Raw genomic sequence first — 26,080 nt, forward strand, 5'->3', positions numbered from 1 at the left:
GAACCTCATTTGTACAATAAACATGTTCCTGAAAAACTGTAAATCAGTTTTTGAAATGCAGCTTTATTTTCTCACAGTCCCAGAGATGCTTTATACTCATCTATGATTGATCATCAGTTGGCAGTGATTTTCAACTTCAGTTTTGTTATTCTACTACAAATCAAGTAGTTCCTCAATTGTAAAAAAAAAAATTCAGTGTACTGTGAACTCTGTTACTCTACAAAAAAGAATAGGTTTTTTATAAGGTAGATTACCTATTAATAATTTATCTGATTTATTTAGACTTTAATATCTGGTGAGATACTCTGTTGCTGCTGCTGCTGCTAAATCACTTCAGTCGTGTCCGACTCTGTGTGACCCCACAGACGGAAGCCCACCAGGCTCCGCCGTCCCTGGGATTCTCCAGGCAAGAACACTGGAGTGGGTTGCCATTTCCTTCTCCATTGTGTAAAAGTGAAAAGTGAAAGTGAAGTCGCTCAGTCGTGTCCGACCCTTAGCAACCCCACGGATGGCAGCCTACCAGGCTCCTCCATCCATGGGATTTTCTAGGCAAGAGTACTGGAGTGCTTGCCATTGCCTTCTCCGGAGATACTCTGTTAGTGTCGTCATTTTCATGGTACTGGGCAGTCCTGCCTCATCCCAACCTTTTCCCCCTTTCAACATCTTTCCTTTTTTAAAGTCAGTTCAGTTCAGTCGCTCAGTCGTGTCTGACTCTCTGCGACCCCATGAATCACAGCACGCCAGGCCTCCCTGTCCATCACCAACTCCCGGAGTTCACTCAAACTCATGTCCACAGAGTCGGTGATGCCATCCAGCCATCTCATTCTCTGTCGTCCTCTTCTCTTCCCGCCCCCAACCTTTCCCAGCATCAGAGTCTTTCCCAGTGAGTCAACTCGTTGCATGAGGTGGCCAAAGTATTACAGTTTCAGCTTTAGCATCAGTCCTTCCAATGAACACCCAGGATCGATCTCCCTCAGAATGGACTGGTTGGATCTCCTTGCAGTCCAAGGGACTCTCAAGAGTCTTCTCCAACACCACAGTTCAAAAGCATCAATTCTTCAGCGATCAGCTTTCTTCACAGTCCAACTCTCACACCCATACATGACCACAGGAAAAACCATAGCCTTGACTAGACGGACCTTTGTTGGCAAAGTAATGTCTCTGCTTTTTAATATGCTATCTAGGTTGGTCATAACTTTTCTTCCAAGGAATAAGCGTCTTTAAATTTCATGGCTGCAATCAGCATCTGCAGTGATTTTGGAGCCCCCAAAAATAAAGTCTGACACTGTTTCCACTGTTTTTCCATCTATTTCCCATGAAGTGATGAGACCAGATGCCATGATCTTTGTTTTCTGAATGTTGAGCTTCAAGCCAACCTTTTCACTCTCCTCTTTCACTTTCATCAAGAGGCCTTTGAGTTCCTCTTCACTTTCTGCCATAAGGGTAGTGTCATCAGCATATCTGAGATTATTGATATTTCTCCCAGCAATCTTGATTCCAGCCTGTGCTTCTTCCAGCCCAGCGTTCCTCATGATGTACTCTGCATATAAGTTAAATAAGCAAGGTGACAATATACAGCCTTGATGCACTTCTTTTCCTATTTGGAACCAGTCTGTTGTTCCATGTACAGTTCTGACTGTTGCTTCCTGACCTGCATACAGGTTTCTCAAGAGGCAGGTCAGGTGGTCAGGTATTCCTATCTCTTTCAGAATTTTCCACAGTTTATTGTGATCCACACAGTCAGAGGCTTTGGCATAGTCAATGAAGCAGAAATACATGTTCTTCTGGAACTCTCTTGCTTTCTCCATGATCCAGCGGATGTTGGCAATTTGATCTCTGGTGCCTCTGCCTTTTCTAAAACCTGCTTGAACATCTGGGAGTTCACGGTTCACATATTGCTGAAGCCTGGCTTGGAGAATTTTGAGCATGACTTTACTAGCGTGTGAGATGAGTGCAATTGTGTGGTAGTTTGAGCATTCTTTGGCATTGCCTTTCTTTGGGATTGGAATGAAGACTGACCTTTTCCAGTCCTGTGGCCACTGCTGAGTTTTCCAAATTTGCTGGCATATTGAGTGCAGCACTTTCACAGCATCATTTTTCAAGATTTGAAATAGCTCAACTGGAATTCCATCACCACCACTAGCTTTGTTAGTAGTGATGCTTTCTAAGGCCCACTTGACTTCACATCCCAAGATGTCTGGCTCTAGGTCAGTGATCACGTTATCGTGACTATCTTGGTCATGAAGATCTTTTTTGTACAGTTCTTCTGTGTATTCTTGCCACCTCTTCTTAATATCTTCTGCTTCTGTTAGGTCCATACCATTTCTGTCCTTTATCGAGCCCATCTTTGCATGAAATGTTCCCTTGGAATCTCTAATTTTCTTGAAGAGACCTCTTGTTTTTCCTTTTCTGTTGTTTTCCTCTATTTTTTTGCACTGATTACTGAGGAAGGCTTTCTTATCTCTCCTTGCTATTCTTTGGAACTCTGCATTCAGATGCTTATATCACGTTTACTGAAATATAATTTACATGGAATAAAACTGCTCTTTTTAGTATATGGTTTTGTGAGTTTTGAAAGATGCACACATTGTGTAACCCACATCATACTTCAAGATATGGAACTGTCCCATCACACCACAAAATTCCAAGCCCCTCTGCAATCAACCCCTCCCAACTCATAGGCAATGACAGATATGTTTATCCCCCCAGTAATTTTGGCTTTGCCAGAATTTCATATGCATGGAGGCAATATGTAGACTTTTTTGAATTTACACCTCTCACTTAGAATAACACATCTAAGCTCATTTAGGTTGTGTTATCAATAGTTGGTTCCTTTTATTGCTGAGTAGTTTCCATTGTATATATATACCACAATTTGCTTATCTAGTCACCAACTAAAGGGCACTTAAGATTGTTTCCAGTTTTGGGCTATTATATAGTATGTGTCCAGGTTTTTGTGTGAACATGTTTTTATTTCCCTTGGGTAAATATCTAGGCATGGGATTGCTGGGTCATATGGTAATGTATATTTAACTTTGTAAGAAACTGCCAAACTGTTTTCCCAAGTGTCTCTATCACTCTGCATTCCCACCAACAAAGTCTGGGAATTCTAGTTGCTCTACATGTTCAATAGCACTTGGAATTATTTTTAAGTAAGTAGTGATACTTCTTTATGGTTTTGATATGTATTTCTCCAATGACTAACAACATTGAGTATCATTTCTTGTTGATTGTTCAGTTATACTAATATTTTGAAAATTGACTTCTTGCCTTTTACAAATTGTAGTTCTTCATACAGTCTGGATACAGTCATTTGTCAGATACATATTTTGCAAATATTTTCTCCTGGTTTGCTGGTTGTCCTTGCATTTAAGTGTTGATGAAAGAACAGAAGCTTTCATAAATTAAAAAAATTTTTTTCTTCTATGGATTGTGCTTTGGGTGTTGTAGCTGGGAAATTTTTTACCTAGCCAGAGATGGCAGACTTCCTGTTTTCTTCTAAAAATTTTATAATTTTACACTCAAATTTATAATCTGAGTTATTTTGCATGTGGTGCAAGGCATAGGTTGACAGGTTGAAACTCTTTTTTTTCTTGCAAAATGATGCCCAATTATTCCAGTACCGTTTGTCCCTTTTGACTATCTTTTTATAAGGTTCTATTAGCATAGAATCTATGTAGAATCTACTAAAAGGAAGATAATCCTCTGGCTTTGGTGTGACAGTCCTATGGCTGGAGACGGGAGAGCAGTCCCCAATTTCTTTTCTTTTTTTTTTTAGTCCCCAATTTCTTTGACTGGTGAGAAACAGCAAGGCAGTATGCTTTCCACTCCATATATTATACAGGCATGGTATATGACAATCCAGAAAGAACTATCAAAGCTCTCTAGCAAAAGATCACCATGAACACACATGTGGCTAAGCAAGCTAAGTTTATTACTCACTGCAACAAGGGAGAATAAAGTATGGTAACCATGAGATATCTCAGTAAGAGTGTTAGAAATGACCTATGTTAAGATTTGGGTTTGTTGGGTGATTTGAGGTACTCTTCTCTAAATTGGATACTGTCAGGAAGCAGGGCTAATTCTATAATTGGGTATCTTAATAAATCTTATGTAGAAAAATGAAGACTAGAATGAGGATAAAACTGATAAAGAACAGTCACTTATACTAATCTGATTGTTTTCAGTTTGTGTCTTCCATTTGATGGCTTAGATAAGGTTCATGTTTTTGTCTGTGTTCAGACATGATTATGGAGTAGTCTTATTTTTGTCCTGATCCATCACACTCATGAAATGGACTTTTCTGATGTTGATGTTCTCTGAAACAGTTTATAGCCAACAGAATATACCAGAGCCCAGTTGTGCCAGGCCAATTGCTAGCAACACCAAGACCGAGGTGGTGGCATCAGACCAGCTACTTGACAATCAGGAAACGTCTTTCTCTTTCATGGTTAAGAACTTAGGTCCTAGAGTCAGAAAAAATCATGTTTGATTACAGAGTCTGCCTTTCACTAGCTGTGGGCCCTTGGGTAAATTATCTAACTTCTTTATGCCTCAATTTCCTAATATGAACATGGGGATAATAATAGTTCTTGCCTCATTGGAATGTTGGGGGTGCATGTCAGAAATTACGTTAAATAAGTCTTGAAAGTGAAGTGAAAGTGTTTGTCACTCAGTCATGTCCAACTCTTTGCGACCCCATGGACTGTAGCCCATCCATGGAATTCTCTAGGCAACAATACTAGAGCAGGTTACCATTTCCTCCTCTAGGAGGTCTTCCCAATGTCTCCTGCATTGCATGCAGATTTTTCACCGTCTCAGCCACCAGGGAAGCCTAAAATAAGTCTCAGTTGCCATTATTATATCAGAGAAAAGCTTAAGAAGGATTGGGGCAGAAAACCAAGAACAGTCCATGTTATTGTGCCAGGAAAGTCTGCCCGGCATTCACACTGGAAAGGTCACATATTAAGTGGTTTCTGTCATAACAAGAAAACAAAGTTGCTTTGTATCTTGCCACATGATGGGCAAACACAGCAAAGCATAGATCCTGCTAACCATCCAGATCATATTTTAAACTGACCAGATTACCTCATTTCTCCTTTAACATCTGGAAAACTAAAATATCTTGATAGTGTCACAACAATGGTCTAACTGGATCTAAGCCACTGCTTTGAAAAAAAAATTAATGATTAGGCTGAAACAATAAATTATACTTGATCCACTCTTTTTTAAGACATGGCTCAAAGGTAGCTTCTTCCAGGATGCTTTCCTATGTTAGCATGTCATTTTCTGGGCCTTGTCAATAGTTATCATTCAGTCACACTACTCTGATTATTTTGTTTTTGAAAAAACACTTTGTGAGGTTATTCAGTTCAGTGGCTCAGTTGTGTCCGACTCTTTGCGACCCCATGAATTGCAGCATGCCAGGCCTCCCTGTCCATCACCAACTCCCGGAGTCCACTCAACCCATGTCCATTGAGTCAGTGATGCCATCCAACCATCTCATCCTGTCTCAACCCCTTCTCCTCCTGCCCTCAATCTTTCCCAGCATCAGGGTCTTTTCAAATGAGTCAGCTCTTCGCATCAGGTGGCCCAAGTACTGGAGTTTCAGCTTCAACATCAGTCCTTCCAATGAACACTCAGGACTGATCTCCTTTAGGATGGACTGGTTGGATCTCCTCGCAGTCCAAGAGACTCTCAAGAGTCTTCTCCAACACCACAGTTCAAAAGCATCAATTCTGTGGCGCTCAGCTTTCTTTATAGTCCAACTCTCACATCCATACATGACTACTGGAAAAACCATAGCCTTGACTAGACGGACCTTTGCTGACAAAGTAATGTCTCTGCTTTTTAATATGCTGTCTAGGTTGGTCATAACTTTCCTTCCAAGGAGTAAGCGTCTTTTAATTTCATGGATGCAATCACCATCTGCAGTGATTTTGGAGCTCAGAAAAATAAAGTCAGCGACTGTTTCTTCATCTATTTGCCATGAAGTGATGGGACTGGATGCCATGATCTTAGTTTTCTGAATGTTGAGCTTTAAACCAGCTTTTTCACTCCCTTTCATTTTCATCAAGAGGCTCTTTAGTTCTTCTTCACTTTCGCCCATAAGGGTGGTGTCATTTGCATATCTGAGGTTATTGATATTTCTCCCTGAAATCTTGATTCCAGCTTGTGCTTCCTCCAGCCCAGCATTTCTCATGACGTACTCTGCAAAGAAGTTAAATTAGCAGGGTGACAATAGACAGCCTTGACGTATTCCTTTTCCTATTTGGAACCAGTCTGTTGTTCCATGTCCAGTTCTAACTTTTGCTTCCTGACCTGCATACAGATTTCTCAAGAGTCAGGTCAGGTGATCTGGTATTCCCATCTCTTGAAGAATTTTCCAATTTATTGTGATCCACATAGTCAAAAGCTTTGGCATAGTCAACAAGGCAGAAATAGATGTTTTTCTGGAACTCTCTTGCTTTTTCTGTGATTCAGCTGATTATTTTGTATTCGAAAAAACACTTTGTGAGGTTATTAGGTATTTCTTAAACACACACTAATGCTTTCAAATTGTGGTGCTGGAGAAGACTCTTGAGAGCTTGGACTTCAAGGAGATTACACCAGTCAATCCTAAAGGAAATCAGTCCTGAATATTCATTGGAAGGACTGATGCTGAAGCTGAAACTCCAATACTTTGGCCATCTGATGCGAAGAACTGATTCACTGGAAAAGATCCTGATGCTGGGAAAGACTGAAGGTAGGAGAATTGGAGGACAGAGGATGAGATGGTTGGATGGCATCACCCACTCGATGGACATGAGTTTGAGCAAGCTCCAGGAGTTGGTGACGGACAAGGAAGCCTGGTGTGCTGCAGTCCACGGGGTCGCAAAGTGTTGGATGCGACTGAGTGACTGAACTGAACTGAACCACACATTAGTGTATTGTCTTGCTAACCAAAATGTGAAAGATTTCATACCTAGACAGGTATTCAGTTTATAAACCCTTTTCACATCCACCATCTTTTTTCTCTCTCGAAAAACCCCTGGCGAGCCCTCGGCACTGCGGTAAGCGGTGGCTGACCGTGGCGAAGCCGAGTTCTCCTGAGATCAATTCTAGGGGCAGAGGAGATGTCAAATAAAAATAACAAAAACAGTGACAATAATAAATGAGCAATGTCTCTCAATAAGATGACTTACTGTCATCTTCATTTCATAGGTGTGGAAAGAGGCAAGGAAAATTTTACCCAGTTTGGTACCCTTTCCTCCTGATAACCACCCGTGCGGTGGATGTCACGACCCTCACTGTGCAGCGCAGAGACGCCTGACTTGACCAGGAGCTTAGGTGCAGACTCTGTCCTCTCACTGCTCACCTCAACACCTTCCAGAACAGCGAGCAGGCCCTCGGCCCGGAAGACCTCAAGGGGCGCCGCTCCAGGCGGCAGGTGGCGAGAGAGGGGCGCGAAGCCGGGTGTTCTAATTTTCAACTCACTTCTCCATTACTGAACACCCACTCTCTCTTGCCAATTTCCAGCTTCTGGCGAGCCCTCGACACTGCGGTAAGATGTGGGTGACCGCGGCGAAGCCGAGTTCTTCCGAGATCAATTCTAGGGGCAGAGGAGATTTCAAATAAAAATAACAAAAACAGTGACAATAATAAATGAGCAATGTCTCTCAGCAACAACAAATAATAAATGAGCAGCGTCTCTGTCGTCACCCCTGTCACCTGGAGAGTAAATAGAGGCTCGCAGGGAGCCCCAAGGTGAAGGGCTGAGAGTAGGCCCAGCTCATTCACTCTCCTGAGGGGAAGCAGGTAAGGGGACGTCAAGGCCCCGGGCGAAGGAATGGAGAAACTGGCAACCGTCCCATATTCCCTAGGGAGAAGGTTCGGAATTCAGAGCGACCGTTTATCCGTGGCGGAATTGAGGGTTCGCAGGGCCGCAGGCGTTGGCGCTAGGGCCGCAGGGCAGCCGACTACTAGTTCCTAGGGCTCCGCGCCCCTCGCCCGATCTGATTGGACAGCAGCGGGGAAGGGGGCGGGAGGCCCGGGGGGAAGCGCGCGCAGGCCAGCCAGGGGTTCTCGCGGTGGCACCCAGCGAGCGAAGGGCCGGGAATAGGCCTGAAGCTGGGAGCGGCGCGCGTGCGCACGTCGGGAGGGGACCGGCTGGGGGCTGCTGGGAGGGCTGGGCAGTTCGAGAAACGGGTGGGCGTGTGCCCGGTGGGCGTGGGAGGGGCCCCGGGTGCGCGTGCGCGTTGGAGCGCGAGCCGTAGGAGGAGGCGGGAGCTGAGGAGGCGGTGGAGGGGGCGGGTCGCGTCCGGCGCCACGTCCGCAGCCAGAGGCCACCGTCGCAAACCGTGTCTTCTGGCTCCACAGCCGGAGGAGGCGTCTCCGGAGCCCGCGACTGCCCGAGGCTGTGCCCGCCGCTCAGGCCGCCTCGCCCTTCCTCGGTGCTGCCCGCTCCTCCGCCCGGCCCCGGCGCCGGCCCGCGACCCGGCGGTAAGTCGGCCAGGGAGGGTAGGGGGCGCCGTCCCGGCTTCCTGCCCTCCTCTCTGCTGCCTTTTTCCGTTAGCTTTTCTGCACCTCACTGCCTCCCTGCCCAGGCTTGGCTGCCCGGAGCCTTTTTTGGTGGTGGCGGTGGCGGGGGGTTGCTGAACGGGGAAGGGGGAGGGGCGGGACCGTGTTGCGTGCGGGTGGAGGTTAGCTGGCGGGGTTACCCCCCCACCGCTTTACTCGTTTCTGACTCCCCCGCCGTGGTTTGAGATTGGGACCCTCAATGGACGCTTCCTCCTTACTTCTTACCTCCTGGGGTGTCAGGCCGGAAAAATGGGGGGGTGGGAGGATGTCAGCAGCCTGGGAGAGGACAGGGATGCGGCAGAGGGGCTGCTTGCTTCCCCGCCCCGCTCACTCCTAACCTGTTGATAAACTGTTCTCTTGGGTTCAACCACACGAGCCTTGGTCCCCAGTGGACATTCCCAGTGCTCTTCCCAGGTAGCTCTACCCCCACGCCTAACCTGAGCTTGAAAGTGAAGCGATGGACGGAGGTGCTGACGGCCCCGGGGGGTGACTGGGGACCGCTGGTGCACCCATGAGTGCCATCAGTGCCTCCTGAGTCTAAATAAAAACCGTGCCTGCTGTGCACACGCATCTCAAGACTGATCCCCAAGCTCCCACCTATGATCAGTTCCTCTCTCCTAAACAGATCGCCTCTTGTATGTTAGAAGACAGAAATTCTGGAACTCTGTGGGAGTGGGGTTTGCTGGGTGTACAACGTGGAGCAGAGGGAGGAGGTGCTGAGCTCAGCCTCAGCCAGGGCTCCTCAGGGTCATTTTCTGCCTCTCCTGCCACGTCACTCCCTCTGCTAAAGAAAAAAAAAATGACTTGCTAGTGCCCAAATGGATGGGGGGCGGTGGAGGGGCAGGGGAAGGGGCCATTGGGAAAGGTTTAGAAACACCTAGGGAAGGAGGAGAGTTTATTTGATTTATTCTGCCCTTGTGAACACTTATGCTAATTCCAAATGAAGACACTTTACTTACTATCTGTGATTATTTGCTGTTTGTTGTTTAACCTTTAAAACGTCCACTGGTGTGGGTGCTGTAAAGAGTTCCCCAGGAATATTGATATAACATCAATAGGTATATGTCTGAGTGTGTGTATCCATGTCTATTTTCTTAAAGCAAGAAGGAAGTAACTTTTAATAAACTTATATGCATCCTGTTTTGATTTTTTTCACTTTCATTTCTTTAGTCTTTGTTATAACGTACACTAGAAAGCAAGTGCAGTAAAAACATGCCATTATGTAGAGAACATTGTTAGATCTTGTGTGTGGTTCTTTTTTAACTCCAGGAAAGTCTTTACCTTTTTATTGTTTCAGTCATTGAATTGTTGTTGTTATGCTGCTTCCTGAAGGTACCTTACTGGATTATACATAAACACCCAGAAAGGAGGGCTGTGACATGCTTGTTCAGAATGAACCTTCAGTGTCTAACACAGTGTCTGACACACAGTAGGGACACAGATATCTGTTGAACTAATGAAGTATAATTTAGTGAAAATGACTGGTGTGCTGGTTATTTGGTTTGCTAGGCTACTGTAATTCTGGTTAATGTTTCGTTTAAGAGCAACACTGCCATTTCGATACTGTCAGTTGTCACTTGTCAGTAGGTGTCAGTTTTACTGGCAGATTACTTTTTCTCTCCTGACACATTCGGTGCATTTTCTGCAGTTCACCTGCTGTTGATTTAATGGGCAGGGACCATTTTTAAAAGGAGCCTGTTGAGAGCTGGTTAACTACAGAAGCCTAAAAACAGTAAGCTGGTGTTTTAATATACACTGTTTGTTGGTGTATGTGGGCTAAACCTCTGTATAAATATATTTTTTAAACTCCTTGTAGTTATTTGGCAAAGAAGGTAAACCATAGGAGTGAGAACGTGGCAAAGTTTCTACATATATTAAAATATGTAGAATAATTTAGCTAATTGATTTATAGTCTTTCTTATAGGGAAAGTAGCACCTACTGTTTAGTAAGAAATTTTTGAAGTGTCTTTGAAGGTAAACTTTTCGTGCACTGTATTTTGTAGTTATGCTTCATATACAATGTGTTAGTGCTCTTTAACTTCCCTTGGTAGAGCCTTAGGCACATTTGAGTACTATTTTCAGATTTTCTTTTCATTATTAACAAAAATTTTATATATATTACAGATACCTGTAAACAACACTGATTCATTTGTTTTCTTTTAAAAAAGGGAGGGGGTTCATAGAGGCATTTGTTTACGTATTTCTATTATTGGAAGAAATTACCCTCTAGAGAATAGTGTTGTTATAAATCCTTGCTCAATATATTTGCCAGCTGTTATATCTATGATATTGTTGTACTGGGCAAGAATTATTTCTCCCTGGCCCAAAATGCTTAAAGGAACTGCTGATGAATTGCAGTCTACAGTAAAGAACTCTTTCACATTTCAGAGTTTCTTAAAAAAACATACTTTTGACCAGTTTTAGCTGGTACTGTAATCGTTTATTCACATGTCAGGACCACATGGTAAAACTGATTTATGTCCTTAAAGTAAGTTAAATTATTTGTCCTGATCTAAAGGCTGTTTTCTGTCTTTATTGCCTTTCTTAAGAAAGTACATTTTTTAAAAAGAAATTTGTGTGCATTATGTATACACAAATTATACAAATTTGTGTATATTATTATAGAGCAGCCTTTTTTTGTTGTTTTTGAATGAAACTAAATAAATGATGGTAAAGTATATAACCACTGGATTGTAAACTCTGACTTAAGAGTAGTCCTCTTTGTGTTTAATCACACTCACATTGAAACCTTGATTGCCTAGCAGGGTACCTGGCACATAGCAGGGACCCAAGTATATGCTGAATTTAGGGCCAATGGTTTGCATAGAATTTAATAATGTTGTTTAAGGGTAACATTTTAAAATGGTCTTTTTGATACTTTCATTGTCAGTTGTTATTTGTCTTCATGTGTATACTTTAAAATTTTACTAAGTAGATTATTAACCTTTTCTGGTTTTAGAATATAGGGGTGTATTTGTCTGCACAATTCCATATTTAAGAGATAAAAGTGTAATGATGATAATGACCAGGATGGTAATATAAAAAGTATTTCTCCTAGTGATGAAGTGATAATATTCATGAAGAGGTAATACCACCAGAAGTTTGGCACATATATGTGTGTAGAAGTTGGGAATGGTTTATGTGAGTAAAAAGTAAAGATGGTATTACAGATAGTTAAGGATTTTTAGCAAAAATACCTTTATAAGGAAAATTGGTGTCTTGGATTTATAAAAATATATTCCATATACTTAAAAAGCTTTTACACAATTTTTATTACCCTAAAGTGTTCTGTGGGAATTTTAATACTACATATTTGCTTTTAATATGAGGGACGTACAAGAAATGTAGACATTAAAAAATATATATACAAAACAAAAAAATCAATCTATGTGGCCTCTTAGGGCTTTCAAAGTCAAGTTGTTTCAGTCTAGATAGCCAAGTTCTGGCCTGTACAACTCTAGACTTTGTATTGTTTATTGATAATCCTATTTGTAACTATTGATAACACTAGTAAATGTAAGTGTAAATGTAATTTAAGAATGGGGTACACTCAGAGGAGGTGGAGTGTGGTTGGGCAGGGAAAAGAGCTGGTAAATATACTCTGAAGATCCTGATGCTGGGAAAGATTGAAGGCAAAAGGAGAAGGTGGCATCAGAGGATGAGTTGGACACGACTTAGTGACTAAACAACAACATACCCTAAAAGAAGCTCCAGGCAAGAATGACATTTATTGAAAGTCTAGTTATCTTAAAAAATTCCCAAGCACTTTTCATTTAACTTTTTAGTGTACATTTAAAAATAAAACTATTTTGAATTACTGTTTAGTAGAATTTATGCATTATGTCTCTCCTATGGTTCTTGAAGCCCCTGGCATACCACTGCCTATTCTTCAAGATGTACATTTGAAGAGCATGAATCCAGCTGAAAGTTTTTTTTTTTAAACCAGAAATTTGGATCATGTATTGGTATGCATATTTTCTTTTGATGCTTAAAGGCAGTGTGGATACAAATATTTTTATTCCACAAATACTGTGTTTCAGCTTACAACCAAAATATGTACTATAAAATGGTAAGAATTATAAGTAAGCTTTTCAGATTGCAAATCAGGGAAGAGAGCTCTAAGAGTGGAGGTCTTGGTGTGCTGTCAAGACTGGGGTGGGGAAGGGGGAGGGAACATAACCATGAATAAAACTTTTGATGTCATTTTCTTCAAGTCAGCATTTTGTGACCCAGGAACATTGCTCTTTAGATGATCAACTTGATTTAAGGATAAAAACGTATTAGTTACAATACCTATATAGGTGAACTGTGTCATCTTAAAAAATATCCTTTGTGAATATCACGGATTTCTAAGACTTAAAATATAATTTTCTTTAATTATAAAATCAATACGTGTTTATGGTATAAAATTAAAATATAGATGTTAAGTATATATATTCTCTCTCTACAGAAATACTACGTATCTCTTCCTCCTCACCATATATATAATTTCTATCCCCTAGTGGCAATCTTTGTTAGCACTTTGGGGCTTCCCAGGTGGTGCTAGTGGTAAAGAACCCGCCTGTCAATGCAGGAGATGCAAGAAATGCAGGTTTGATCCCTGGGTCAGGAAGATCCCCTGGAGGAGGAAATGACAACCCCATACTAGTATTCTTGCCTGGAGAATCCCATGGACAGAGGAACCTGGCGGGCTACAGTCCATAGGGTTGCAAAGAGTCGCACACGACTGAAGCAACTTAGTGTGCATATTTACCTTCAATCTTTTATGTGCACTTGAAAAAAATAGTATCATGTGATATATACCTTTTATATCCTCTAAATAGAACATTAACAGTCCCCCATAGTATTTGATCTTCATAAATGATTTTAATGTCTATGTTGTATGTATCTTTAGGAATCTTATAAATTCATCTCTTGCTATCCATGAGACCCTACTCATTTGACTGTCTTTAGGTATATTTTGTTTTTGCTGGCTTCTCTTTTGCTCACTTCTTAAATATGAACAGTCCAATTAAGCTTATCAATCTACTCTCTTACTGCACTTTTCCTTGATCATACCACTTACCCCATGCAACTTCAGCTGTCACTTCAGACCATTCTTAGGACCTCAGTTCTAACTCAGACTTCATGCTAAGTTTCAGGCCGTTTAAGTCCAACTGACTGCTAAATGTCTCCTGTGGATATTCTGAAGGTATCTCAAATAGCTGTTCAGGAACAGGTCATAGTCAACAGTCAGTGTACACTTAATTAAAGGGGAGATCTCGTGGTAAATGTTATTGCAATAAAATAAACATTAAAAAAAAAAGCCCATCTCTCTCAGCACTCGTTTCCTCTCTCCTGTCCTCATCATTTCTGTTTTGTTTCAGAAATTTTATATCCTATATTCTCCTTCTGTCTCACATTAATACCCAAGTTGTGTTCTACTTCACACAAAAAATTCAAGTATTTGAGTGTCCACTTAATGAAATCAAGCATTGATTAAGGCTCTGGGAATGAAGCAGTGACAAAACCAAGCTTTGTTACAATAGAGCTTTCATTCTAATTGGGAGAGACACAGAATAAACATGTATATCAAGTGACAGTAAAAGCAATGAAGAAAATAGAGCAGTGTTAGATGGAAATGGTAGGGAAAGGAGTTAGGAGGGTGCTGATCTGTTTTAAGGTAGTCAGGGAAGACCTCTGAGAAGGGGACATTTGCACAGACCTGAAGGAAGTAAGAAATCAAGCCATGTACATGTATTGGGGAAGAGCCTTGCAGGAAAAGATGAGCAAAGAAGCCTATGTTGCAGGCTGGAGTGAGCAAGAAACAGAATGGTAGGAGATGATATCAGGGTATTAGATGTTGACCCTCAAAGGCAAAGGATAGAACTCTGGATTTTATTCTGAGCAAAATGGGAAGCAGCTGGAGGGTTTTAAGCAGAGTATGACATAGCTAGACTGAAGGAAGAGCAAAGATGGAAGCTTGGAGGCCAGTTAAGAGACTTTGTAGTTGTCCAAATAAGAGATCATGATGGCTTAGTTAAAAGTAGTAACAGAAGAGGTGATGTGTAGTAGTTGTATCTTTGACTTATTCAGACAACAGAATTTACCAACTATTTGATGGGAATGTTAAAAAAAGAGGAAATCAAGGGTGACTCCTAGGGTTTTGGTCTAAACATTTATTTGGACAAGAACAATTGACAAGAGTTCAGACTGCTGTTCCATCTCACTAGACAATAAAGTCGCCACTTGGTGTATTTATTCTCTGTTTTTCCATCTGATCTTGCTTTAGTTAGCTTCTTAAAATACAGATCTGACAGTATTACTTGGCTGATGGCTTCTCATTGCCTGTTGGCATGAGAGTAAAGTCACTTCATAGTGTTTAGATGAATTTGCGTAAGTCTTTTATGCTGTCATAGAATAAAACAGCTCTGATCTTTTAAAATGATGGTCTTTTTCTTTTTTAAACTATGAGATAGATAAATGTGAAGAAGTTACTTTTTTTTTTTTTTAAGGGATTCTGTATTAGGAGGAAAAGGCAAGACTTTTGGTAGGAATTTGTGGGATATATACAGAAAAGCAGTTTTTAAATGTATGTAGTTACTAACTTGTCTGTTTTATAACTCCAGCTAGAATATGAAAGGTGTATGTGTATATAATATCCCTGTATTTCTGTATAGAATATTGTGACATCTATTAATTACTTGATCACCCAAATGATCTCCTGATAGACAGATACTGGGTTTAGTGCTGAGTAAGGCAAAGCGTCTCTCCTTTTGGAATTAAGTTCAGTGGGGAAGAAAGTGAGGATCCCAGGTAGCTCAGTGGTAAAGAATCCACCTGCAATGCAGGAGATATGGGTTCAAGTCCAAGATCCCCTGGAGAAGGAAATGGCAACCCACTCCAGTATTCTTGCCTGGGAAATCCCATGGACAGAGGAGAGTCTGGTGGGCTACAGTCCATGGGGTCACAAAGAGTCAGACAGGACTGAAGCAACTACAATGGGGAAGAAAGTGGCTCCAAAATAGTTATTCCTCAAGAAGGGGCACACACACTCCTGGCCATTTTGCCAGGAGTTTCTGCATGTTTTTGTTTTCAATTGTTAAGTAGTATTCTCAGAGTGAGAGCTAGAATATTTTTAATTTCTGTTTCCTGAACAGCAAGGATCTGGTGAAGTTATTTGTCCTCAGCCATATAGTCAAGTTGGGATTCAAATGCAGGTTCTCTGATTCCAAAACTTTAAACACTGTGCTGTATAATTCTCATGATCTTAACATGATGATAAGTTAAAGAAATATAAAAATGAGAATGAAAATAAATTTAACTTTCTGGCTTAAGACAGTATCAAAGTGAAAGCAAATCAGTCAGGAACTCCTAGTAATGCATCAGCTGATACTCTTTCAGATATTTAATTGTTGTTGTTGTCAGAGATTACATATCTTTAGTGTTACTTTTAAAATCTTAAGTGTGTATGAAATACATTAAATTGACAGTGAGACCAGCATGAGGTGTGCTTGATCTGTGGTCTGAGTCAGGTTTTTCATTAGAGCAACTAAAAATTACTTATTTAAGCACAGGATGTATGCTGCTGAATGCTGAGGGTGCAGTTACACACCCTTTAAGTTTTAAAGACAGTTCAAGTTGAATTAATGAAGTTAAATTACCTTTGAAAAGTCTCACTTCTCAGACTGCTAGCTCTAGCACCCTCATTTGCCATCAGTGTGTTTTGCCTGGCTTATTGACATATAGAAGGAAATATGAATGACTTTATTTGATCAAATGGTGCTTAAAAGCAATAGGAGTCATAAAGGAAAAGGGAACTTCCCTCACCCTCCTCTGATCACTTAACATTAGTCCTGATAAACACTGCAGTACGTGTAAACCCTGAAAACCCTAGGTTGAGACTAATAGGTCTTTCTGTGCTAGTTTCTGACTGCTTATTCTCCCCACACAGCCAGAATGATCTTTAAAAAGGGTAACTCAGAACACATGATCCCTCTGGTCAGCTCCTTTCACTGGCTTCTCATCTCAGAGTTACAAGATAATTGCTTCTCTGGCCTGTAAGGGACTGTGTCACCCACATCTCACTCTTTGACCTCCTTTCCTACTGCCCTTTGTTGCAGCCCCCGCCACAGTTTTCTGGCTGTTCCTTCCTGTTTGTGGTAAGCTCCTACTTCAGGACCTTTGCTTTCATTGTTTTTTTTCTGCCTTGAGGGCACTTGACTGAAGTACCTTGTGTCCTTAGCTTCTTTGGGATGTCACCACAATGAGGCCTTCAAAGACTCTCCCAGTTACAATATTACATCCTTTCCCCTTCATCTTATTTTTTCACAGCAGGTAACAGTATCTGATACACAATATGAAACTGAAAATTGCTCAGTCATGTCTGACTCTTTGCCATCCCATGGACTGTAGCTCTCCAGGCTCCTCTGTCCATGGAATTCTCTTAAGCAAGAATACTGGAGTGGGTAGCCACTCCCTTCTCCAGGGGATCTTCCTGATCCAGAGATTCAACCTGCTTCTCCTGCATTGTAGGCAGATTCTTCACTGTTTGAGCCACCAGTGAAGCCCCAATATACAGTACATTCTTTGCATAATTATTGTCTTTCCCACTAGACAATATGGGATGTTCATGATGGTGGAGTTTTGGTCTGTATTGATCACAGCTATATCCCATTCATAAAACATGACACATAGTAGGTACTCAATCTGTCAATTAATCAGCATATTAAAGTATGCTGTTTTCACAATATTATTTTTTCCTAGCTTTCTTGAGATATAATTGACATACAGCATTGTGTAAGTCTAATGTGTATAATGTGATGGTTTGATACACATATATTGCAAAATGTTTACCAGATTAAGGTTAATTAATCCTTAACTCATATAATTACCTTTGTTGTTATTATGGTGAGAACTTTTTGAAATCTCTTAGCAACTTTCAAGCATACAATACAGTATTTTTAACTATAGTCATCATGCTGTACATTAGATCCTCAGAACTTATTCCTCTTATAATGGAAAGTTTGTTCCCTTTGACCAACATGTTATTTCCCCAACTCTACACCCCCAGCCCCATGTAACCACCTCACCTTTAAGTTTGGCTTTTTTAGATTTCATATATAATTGAGATTATATACTATTTGTCTTTCTCTGACTTATTTCACTTAAAATAATATCCTCAAGGTTCATGCATGTTGTTTTGCAGATGGCAGGATTTTATAATATTCTTTAAAATCTCTACTGTATATTTACAGATTTAATAATTTAGGCTCTATGATTTTATGATTAGTAAATACTTATTTGACTACTGAGGTCACAACCCTAGTTTTCTGGCCAAGCAAGAAAGCTTTTAGACCAGTCTTGACTTTTTTAAATCTTAGTCAAGTGAATATTAAAGCAAATATTTTAAGATAGTAAAGAAAATTGGGCAAAGAAAGTTTATATGTTTTTCATCCCAACATAGCTTTTTTATTTCTTCAGTTCAGTCGCTTGGTTGTGTCCGACTCTCTCTTAGTTTCCCTTATAACTTGTACTTAGACATAGTCATAGTATACTATATTTTTTAACAGTAGATTTTGAATTGTGAACACTTCTGTTTATAAGAGCTCTGATAACATTACAAAGTAATCAAAATCCTCCTCTAAGTGATTCAGATTGGTGCTGTCATCTCTATAGGAGAATGTCATGTTTTTACGAAAATTTTCAGATAGAATTTTTTTTTTTTAGTTCATAGTATAGTTTTTCTTTAAGTCTCTTGTGAAATAAATGGTAGTTAACCAGTATTCTGTAGAGAATACCAGATATACTTCCAGAGGTATAAGTTGGATTTAGAAAAGGCAGAGGAACCAGAGATCAAATTGCCAATATGTGTTGGATCATAGAGAGAGCAAAGGAATTCCAGAAAAACATCTGCTTCATTGACTACTTTAAACCTTTGACTGTGTGGATCACTACAAACTGGAAAATTAAAGAGAGGGGAATACCAGACCACCTCACCAGTCTCCTAAGAAAACTCTATGTAGGTCAAGAAGCAACAGTTAAAACTCACATGGAACAACAGACTGGTACAAAATTGGGAAAGGAGTCAAGGCTATATATTGTCATTCTGCTTATTTAACTAATATGCAGAGTACATCATGTGAAATGCCAGGCTGGATGAATCACAGGCCGGAATCAAGAGTGCTGGGAGAAATATAAATATCCTCAGATATGCAGAAGGTGAAGAGGAACTAAAGAGCCTCTTGATGAGGGTGAATGAGGAGAGTGAAAAAGCTGGCTTAAAACTCAACATTCAAAAAACTAAGACCATGTCATCCATCACTTCATGGCAAACAGATGGGGAAACAATGGAAACGGTGACAGACTTTATTTTCTTGGACTCCAAAATCACTGTGGACAGTGACTGCAGCCATGAAATTAAAAGACACTTGCTCCTTGAAAGCTATGACAAACCTAGACAGCATGTTAAAAAGCAGAGACATCACTTTGTTGACAAATGTTTGTCTAGTTAAGGCTATAGTTTTTCCACTAGTCGTGTATGAGAACTGAACCATAAAGAAGGCTGAGAGCTGAAGGATGATGGATGCTTTTGAACTGTGGTGTTGGAGGAGACTCTTGAGAGTCCCTTGGACATCAAAGAGACCAAACCAGTCAATCCTAACAGAAATCAACCCTGAATATTCATTGGAAGGACATACTGAAGCTGAAGCTCCAATACTTTGGCCACCTGATGGGAAGAGCTGACTCACTGGAAAAGACTTTGATACTGGGAAAGATTGAGAGCAGGAGGAGAAGGGGATACCAGAGAATGAGATGATTAGATGGTATCATCAACTCAATGGACATGAGTTTGAGTAAATTCCAGGAGATAGGGACTGGGAAGCCTGTCATGCGGCAGTCTGTGGGGTTGCAGAGTCGGACACAACTTGGCAACTAAACAGGTTTTTCTTTAGGTCTGTTGTGAAATAAAATATTCTTTTTTTTTTTAATATGCATCATGTAAGATTTATTATTAAGATATATTGTCTACATAATAAAAACATCTCAAAATATTAACAGTAACGTGAAGAAATTATCTAGCATTCAGTCCATATTAAACTTCCCATAGTTTTTCCTAGTAATTTTCAATTTAAGTTGAAGCTGTAGTAACGACATAGAGTTTGTATCGTGCCTGCCAATCTTTGCTTGATTTAAAATTTATGAAAAACATGAGTATTTCTCAACACCACAAAGTAGGAGACAAACAAGGTGAAGTAGTCTTGTTATCGGTGTTTTAAAATGTTTATCAGGAGTTCCCTGGTTGGTGGTTAGGATTCTGTGCTTTCATTGTCATGGTCTCGGTTTAATGCCTGGCTGCATAGCTTGGCCAAAATAATAATAAATAAGTAAAATGTTTATCAACTTAATAAAGCTGATTAAGTGTTAATAAGCATATGATAAGAGTAGTTTCAGAGGTTGAAACTGAAATGTGTGTGTTTTTTAGGTGATCATGAATCAGACAGATAAAAATCAACAAGAAATCCCATCATACCTTAGCGATGAGCCACCAGAAGGTAAGTACAGCTCTGTAACACTAAGAATGAAAAAACATCCTAGTGAATTAAAGTTCAGATTGTCTTTATTAAAGTAACAACCTGTTTGTCAGCAAGTGTGTTCCAAAAGTAAACACTTTAGCTTTAATAAGAAAGCATAGATATTATGAATAGAGACACTATGCAACTGTTTTATTGTTTTAAGATCTGTTTTTCTGCTACTCTTTTATTCTTCTAAGACCATTTCACAAGCAGAGTATCCTTTCATTTGTAAAGAATTGGGTGGGGTGCAGAGGAAGGATGGATTGGGTTTAGTTTTGATGTCATGCATACAAAAACTCAATTCAGGAGGCACTTGAGATTTGTTAAACTGTGATTGATTGTGTTATAATAGGTAACTTCCTTTTTTAATACATGGTCTTGGGGTTTGCTTAATTTATTATTTTGAAAATCGTGACATCAGGAATCATTTTTATTTTTACTTCAAAAATCTTTGGAAACACTAAATGCATACCTAAATGTCCCGACTATACACAGAAACAACTAGCTGTTTTCTTTGCTTTTATGTTTTAGGGACTAGAACTCTGGAGTATTGAAGAGAAAAGTTAGGGCTCAATGAGAAAGTAAATAAGGACTTGTGAGAAAGATGTCAGGAAAGAGATAAAGGCTGTCCAGGAGCATGACTGTTAGGGAAGAGAACAACCTCAGCCGTGTCTTTATATTGGCAATCTGTTAAACAAAAGTAGTCTGCAAAGTGAATAATTTATACGGTGGTAATTAAGAGCACAGTGATAACAGTATTAAAATTTGCCTGATTTGACAGAGAAAAATTGTGTTCATTAAATGCATGTACACCAAACATAGCATAGAAAGATAATACTAATGAGGTATTCAGCATGAGGTTTTTATGTTTTATCCTCAGGATTCCCCCCACTCTGTTTTCCTAGTGTTACTAGCCGTGATTTCAAAAGAATTACCACTTATGTAATTCTTTCCATCATAATTTTATAATATATTCAAATGCTTAACTGTGTCTTAAGTCTCTTATTTCAGCTATTTTAAAATTTAACTATGCTTATTACTCAAATAGTTTCAGTTAAAAAATTGGTTTTATAAATTTAACTATTGCTGTATCTTTATAAGTGAGCTATTTTGACTAAGCAGTGAGGCTTTCTTCCTTGTGAAATGATGTAAACTCGCCAAACAATGAGAAGAAAATGTTACTCAAGGTAAATTTGTGCCTTCTGTATTTAAAGAAGCTCTATTTTCAGAATTTTTTCTCTTAAATATTGTTGGTTTCCCAGAGTTATCTGATAACCACGATTTAATAGCTTTGGTGGTCTTAGTTGAATCTCTTTATCCATGAATTTACCTTTCTTGGGTGAGATTATACCTTTTTAATGGTTATAGCCTGACTTATATAGTTACCAAGTATTTTTTCATGAAGTTAAAATAAAAACACCATTGCTCATGTGTTGTTGCTGCCTGAGTCACTAGATTATGAAGGAGAAAAGATCTCTGCATTTGAGGGTGGCAGAAGTGAATTTTTATGAAGTCTTCCTGCTAGTCATTTTATGCTGGAGTTTGGGTTACATGCCAGTTTGAGTGCCTCTATTAAACAAACAGAAAAAACTCATGACAGTAAATCTGAATTTCTCATATTGATGTTCCTTTTCTGGGAGTATATAAAGAGTTTTTACAAACTAGATGCTTAAATCACATATTCTCTTCTATAAAAATTACTGAGGCTGTGGAAATATTAACCATAGGTATGGTTTTCTCATTACAAAAAAGATTTTATGTAGGTGACATGATTTCAAGTGATGAATAATTTTCCTGTTTTTACATACAGTATTAGCTCTTAAAATACATTATGAAGGAGTGCATAGAATAGAAACCCAAATATATTTAAATTAGTGATTCTCCAATTATTTCATCTTGGGATGCTTTCTACTTTCAAAACTTGAGGATTCCAAAGAGCTTGTGTCTTTGTTGATACTTGCCATATTAACAATAAAAACAGAAACTAAGTATTTTACTATGAAGAGAATTCAGCAGGGCCATATAAATATAACACGTTTTTGGGAAAATATACAACTGTTTTCCACAAAAAAAGAAAAATAATATTGTGAGCAGAGTGACATTTTATTTGTGGCAGTGCCATGGCTCGCAGGATTTTAGTTCCCCAACGAGGGAATGAACCCAGGCCCTTGGCATTGAAAGGGTGGGGTCCTAACCACTGAACCACCAGGGAATTCCTGACATTTAAACATTTTTACAAATCTCTTTAATACTTGGATTAATAGAAGAGAGCTAGATTCTCATAGTTGCTTCTGTGTTTAATCTGTTGTGTTACTGCACATCATTTAGCTTCTGGAAAATCCTGTTGTAGACTGGTGACAGAATGAAAGTGAAAAGACATGTTAATATTGATGTGTTAGTATTACTATGAAAGCAGTTTGTAACCCCTTAAATAGTCCTGGGGATACTCAGGGGTTCCAGACCACACCTTGAGAACCAGTGCTTTAAATGAGGAAGCTTTTTTCAATAATGACTGAATTCTATCAAGGAAATAAGGTCTAAATATATTTATCTTTTTTTCATGCTCCTTTTAGGATATAAAAGAAAGCTTTTTTAAAAATTAACAGCAACAAAACTGTAAATCAAGGAAAAACTTAAAATAGTTTTCTATTTTATGAAAGTTGTCAAGTCTTTAAAGCATTTCTTCTCATAGATACTAAGACTTAGCACTGGACCAAGATGTTTTAAAAAGATGTACAATTATACCCGTGAGGCAATAGCTCTCTCTTGATCAGATTTGTGTTTATTTGGTTGACCTTATCAATACAATCTCCTGATTGTTAGGAAGTCTTAGGTTACTCAGTGATTTGTACTGTTTTTATAAAGACTTACAGTTGACTCTATTTTCTCTCATTAGGGTCAATGAAAGATCACCCACAACAACAACCAGGCATGCTGTCCCGTGTGACTGGGGGTATCTTCAGTGTTACAAAGGGAGCTGTTGGTGCCACCATTGGTGGCGTGGCTTGGATTGGTGGAAAGAGTCTGGAGGTGACCAAAACAGCTGTTACAACTGTGCCTTCCATGGGAATAGGGCTGGTGAAAGGGGGCGTGTCTGCTGTGGCTGGAGGTGTTACAGCTGTCGGGTCTGCTGTTGTAAACAAAGTGCCCTTAACAGGAAAGAAAAAAGACAAATCTGACTAAAATATGGAGATACACTTGTTCTCCACAGCATTATGATGCCAGTGGCATTGAATTGCTAAATTATGGACTACAACCAAGTCACCTGTTTTGGACATTTATCTTCTAACTGCTGTGTTGAAAGTATTGATGACTGACTGACTGGCTTTTGTCTAAAAAGAAGAGACCAATACTAGCACAGTGTATGAAGGTTTCTCATACTTAAATTCCAGCTTTTTATCTGGTAAAATGTTACACTTATTCAGTTGTAACTGAAGATATGGTGTATTTGAATATTTACTATATAAGTCTTTCAGTTTAACTAAAAATGTGAAAGTTGAATTTAGTGGATGATCTTTACAGTTCCATATGTATAATGTGCCAGGTAACTCATCTGCCCCTTAAGAAGGGAACCCTGAACTACATAAACTGTACCTTTGATGTGCCTAATAGTTTCAGATGTTTTAATTAGTTTTTTTTAATAACCATAGTTGATTAGACCAAGAGGCATTCTTTTATTATTTAAGATGGTAAAAGTAGCAGGAACTAGAAAAGGTTAAAAGAAAAGATTCATGGTTTTGTGGTATTAACCATCTTGTATTAGACATGCATTATATTAATTTAATCATTGATGCCTTACAAAAGAAAACATCTTTTCTAATACCCTGAATATGTGCGGTTCTTAGGATTATTATTATATATGGATTCTTTCAAAAGTTGTTTGTGAAATTAGTTTTCCCTCAAGAATCTCAGGATTAGTGGGGTAAAGGCATTTCTTGCTCTCAGCAGATAAGATAGTGCTTGTTAACTGTCAGTAGTTATACCGAATTGTACACTTCAACCTGGGTTCATGCTCCATCGTTAATAAACCTTACAGTGCCTAAGGAACATTTCTTTGCTGGTCAGAAGCTATGTTAAAAGAGTTTCATATTAAGGAGGAACACGTAAATCATTTTAAGTTCTTAAGAATTATCTGAAGCATCCAAGATATAAAAAGAATTCTTCACACCTATTTTGTCTCATGTGCTTACATACTTAGTTGTGCCCAACTCTTTGTGACTCCATGGACTGTAACCCATCAAGTTCCTTTGTCCATAGAATTTTTCAGGCAAGAATACTGGAGTGGGTTGTGATTTCCTACTCCAGGGGATCTTCCCAATGCAGGGATCAAACCCATGTCTCCTGCTTGGCAGATGGATTCTTAACTACTTGTGCCACCTGGGAAGCCCCATTTTGTCTCAAGGATGGCTTAAATTATTAGCAGTACCCCTATTAAAAAACACAGTAAAAGCAACTATGGATATGTGACTTGAATGGAAGGGCTCCATAGATTAGTTCTGAAGATTAAGTATATTGATAAGTGCTATTGGAGAAGGCAGTGGCAGCGCACTCCATTACTCTTGCCTGGAAAATCCCATGGATGGAGGAGCCTGGTGGGCTGCAGTCCATGGGGTCACTAAGGGTCAGACACGACTAAGCAACTTCACTTTCACTTTTCACTTTCATGCGTTGGAGAAGGAAATGGCAACCCACTCCAGTGTTCTTGCCTGGAGAATCCCAGGGACAGGGGAGACTGGTGGGCTGCCATCTCTGGGGTCGCACAGAGTCAGACATGACTGAAGCGACTTAGCAGCAGCATCAATGTTTGACAGGCTTTTAAAATGTTATCTTACAGTCCTTTAAAGCAGCAGTAGACTTTGGATCATTTTCCAAGTCAACTTCAGGCAGGGAATTGAATTTTTGGTCACAGATGATAAGCGTGTCATATCTTAATAACGTCTCATCATGTCTTGTTCATTCTAAAAGAATATGACTAAGCTGGAATTCATCTTTGTTTCATGTTCAATTTCATAAAAATTTTAAAGTGGAATATATATTCAGCATACCTCTTAACTAAGGGTTTCAGTTCAGTTCAGTTGCTCAGTCGTGTCCGACTCTTTGCGACCCCATGAATCTCAGCACACCAGGCCTCCCTGTCCATCACCAACTCCCAGAGTTCACTCAAACTCATGTCCATCGAGTTGGTGATGCCATCCAGCCATCTCATTCTCTGTCGTCCCTGTCTCCTCCCACCCCCAAGCCTTCCTAGCATCAGACTCTTTTCCAGTGAGTCAACTCGTTGCATGAGGTGGCCAAAGTATTTTAGTTTCAGCTTTAGCATCAGTCCTTCCAATGAACACCCAGGATTGATCTCCTTTAGAATGGACTGGTTGGATCTCCTTGCAGTCCAAGGGACTCTCAAGAGTCTTCTCCAGCACCACAATTCAAAAGCATCAATTCTTCGGCGATCAGCTTTCTTCACAGTCCAACTCTCACATCCATACATGACCACAGGAAAAACCATAGCCTTGACTAGACGGACCTTTGTTGGCAAAGTAATGTCTCTGCTTTTTAATATGCTATCTAGGTTAGTCATAACTTTCCTTCCAAGGATTAAGTGTCTTTTAATTTCCTGGCTGCAATAAGCATCTGCAGTGATTTTGGAGCCCCCCCCCAAAAAAGTCTGACACTGTTTCCACTGTTTTCCCATCTATTTCCCATGAAGTGATGGGACCAGATGCCATGATCTTTGTTTTCTGAATGTTGAGCTTCAAGCCAACCTTTTCACTCTCCTCTTTCACTTTCAACAAGAGGCTTTTGAGTTCCTCTTCACTCTCTGCCATAAGGGTGGTGTCATCTGCATGTCTGAGGTTATTGATATTTCTCCCGGCAATCTTGATTCCAGCTTGTGCTTCTTCCAGCCCAGCGTTCCTCATGATGTACTCTGCATATAAGTTTGAAAAATCTTAATTTTCTTTAAGTTTGGA

General features: G+C 39.8%; 1 protein-coding gene across 2 annotated transcripts; it reads left to right on the forward strand.

The window, feature by feature from the left end:
• The first annotated feature begins 7,733 nt into the window (after window positions 1-7,733).
• TMEM263 (transmembrane protein 263) lies at window positions 7,734-24,161 on the forward strand. Of its 2 annotated transcripts, XM_055396559.2 has the most exons (4): window positions 7,734-7,797; window positions 8,359-8,481; window positions 20,024-20,093; window positions 23,011-24,161. In XM_055396559.2, the coding sequence occupies exons 3-4, from the start codon at window positions 20,030-20,032 to the stop codon at window positions 23,295-23,297; spliced, it is 351 nt and encodes a 116-aa protein (XP_055252534.1). In that variant the 5' UTR covers window positions 7,734-7,797; window positions 8,359-8,481; window positions 20,024-20,029; the 3' UTR covers window positions 23,298-24,161. The 2 variants fall into 2 exon arrangements, with proteins under 2 accessions (XP_055252534.1, XP_055252533.1); XM_055396558.2 differs by lacking the exon at window positions 7,734-7,797 and having other exon boundaries at window positions 8,241-8,481.
• Window positions 24,162-26,080: the final 1,919 nt, after the last annotated feature.

This window comes from Moschus berezovskii, chromosome 6, assembly GCF_049115385.1.
Source record: "Moschus berezovskii isolate FMDL1 chromosome 6, NW_MosBer_1.0, whole genome shotgun sequence".
NCBI classification, from domain to species: Eukaryota; Metazoa; Chordata; class Mammalia; order Artiodactyla; family Moschidae; genus Moschus; species Moschus berezovskii.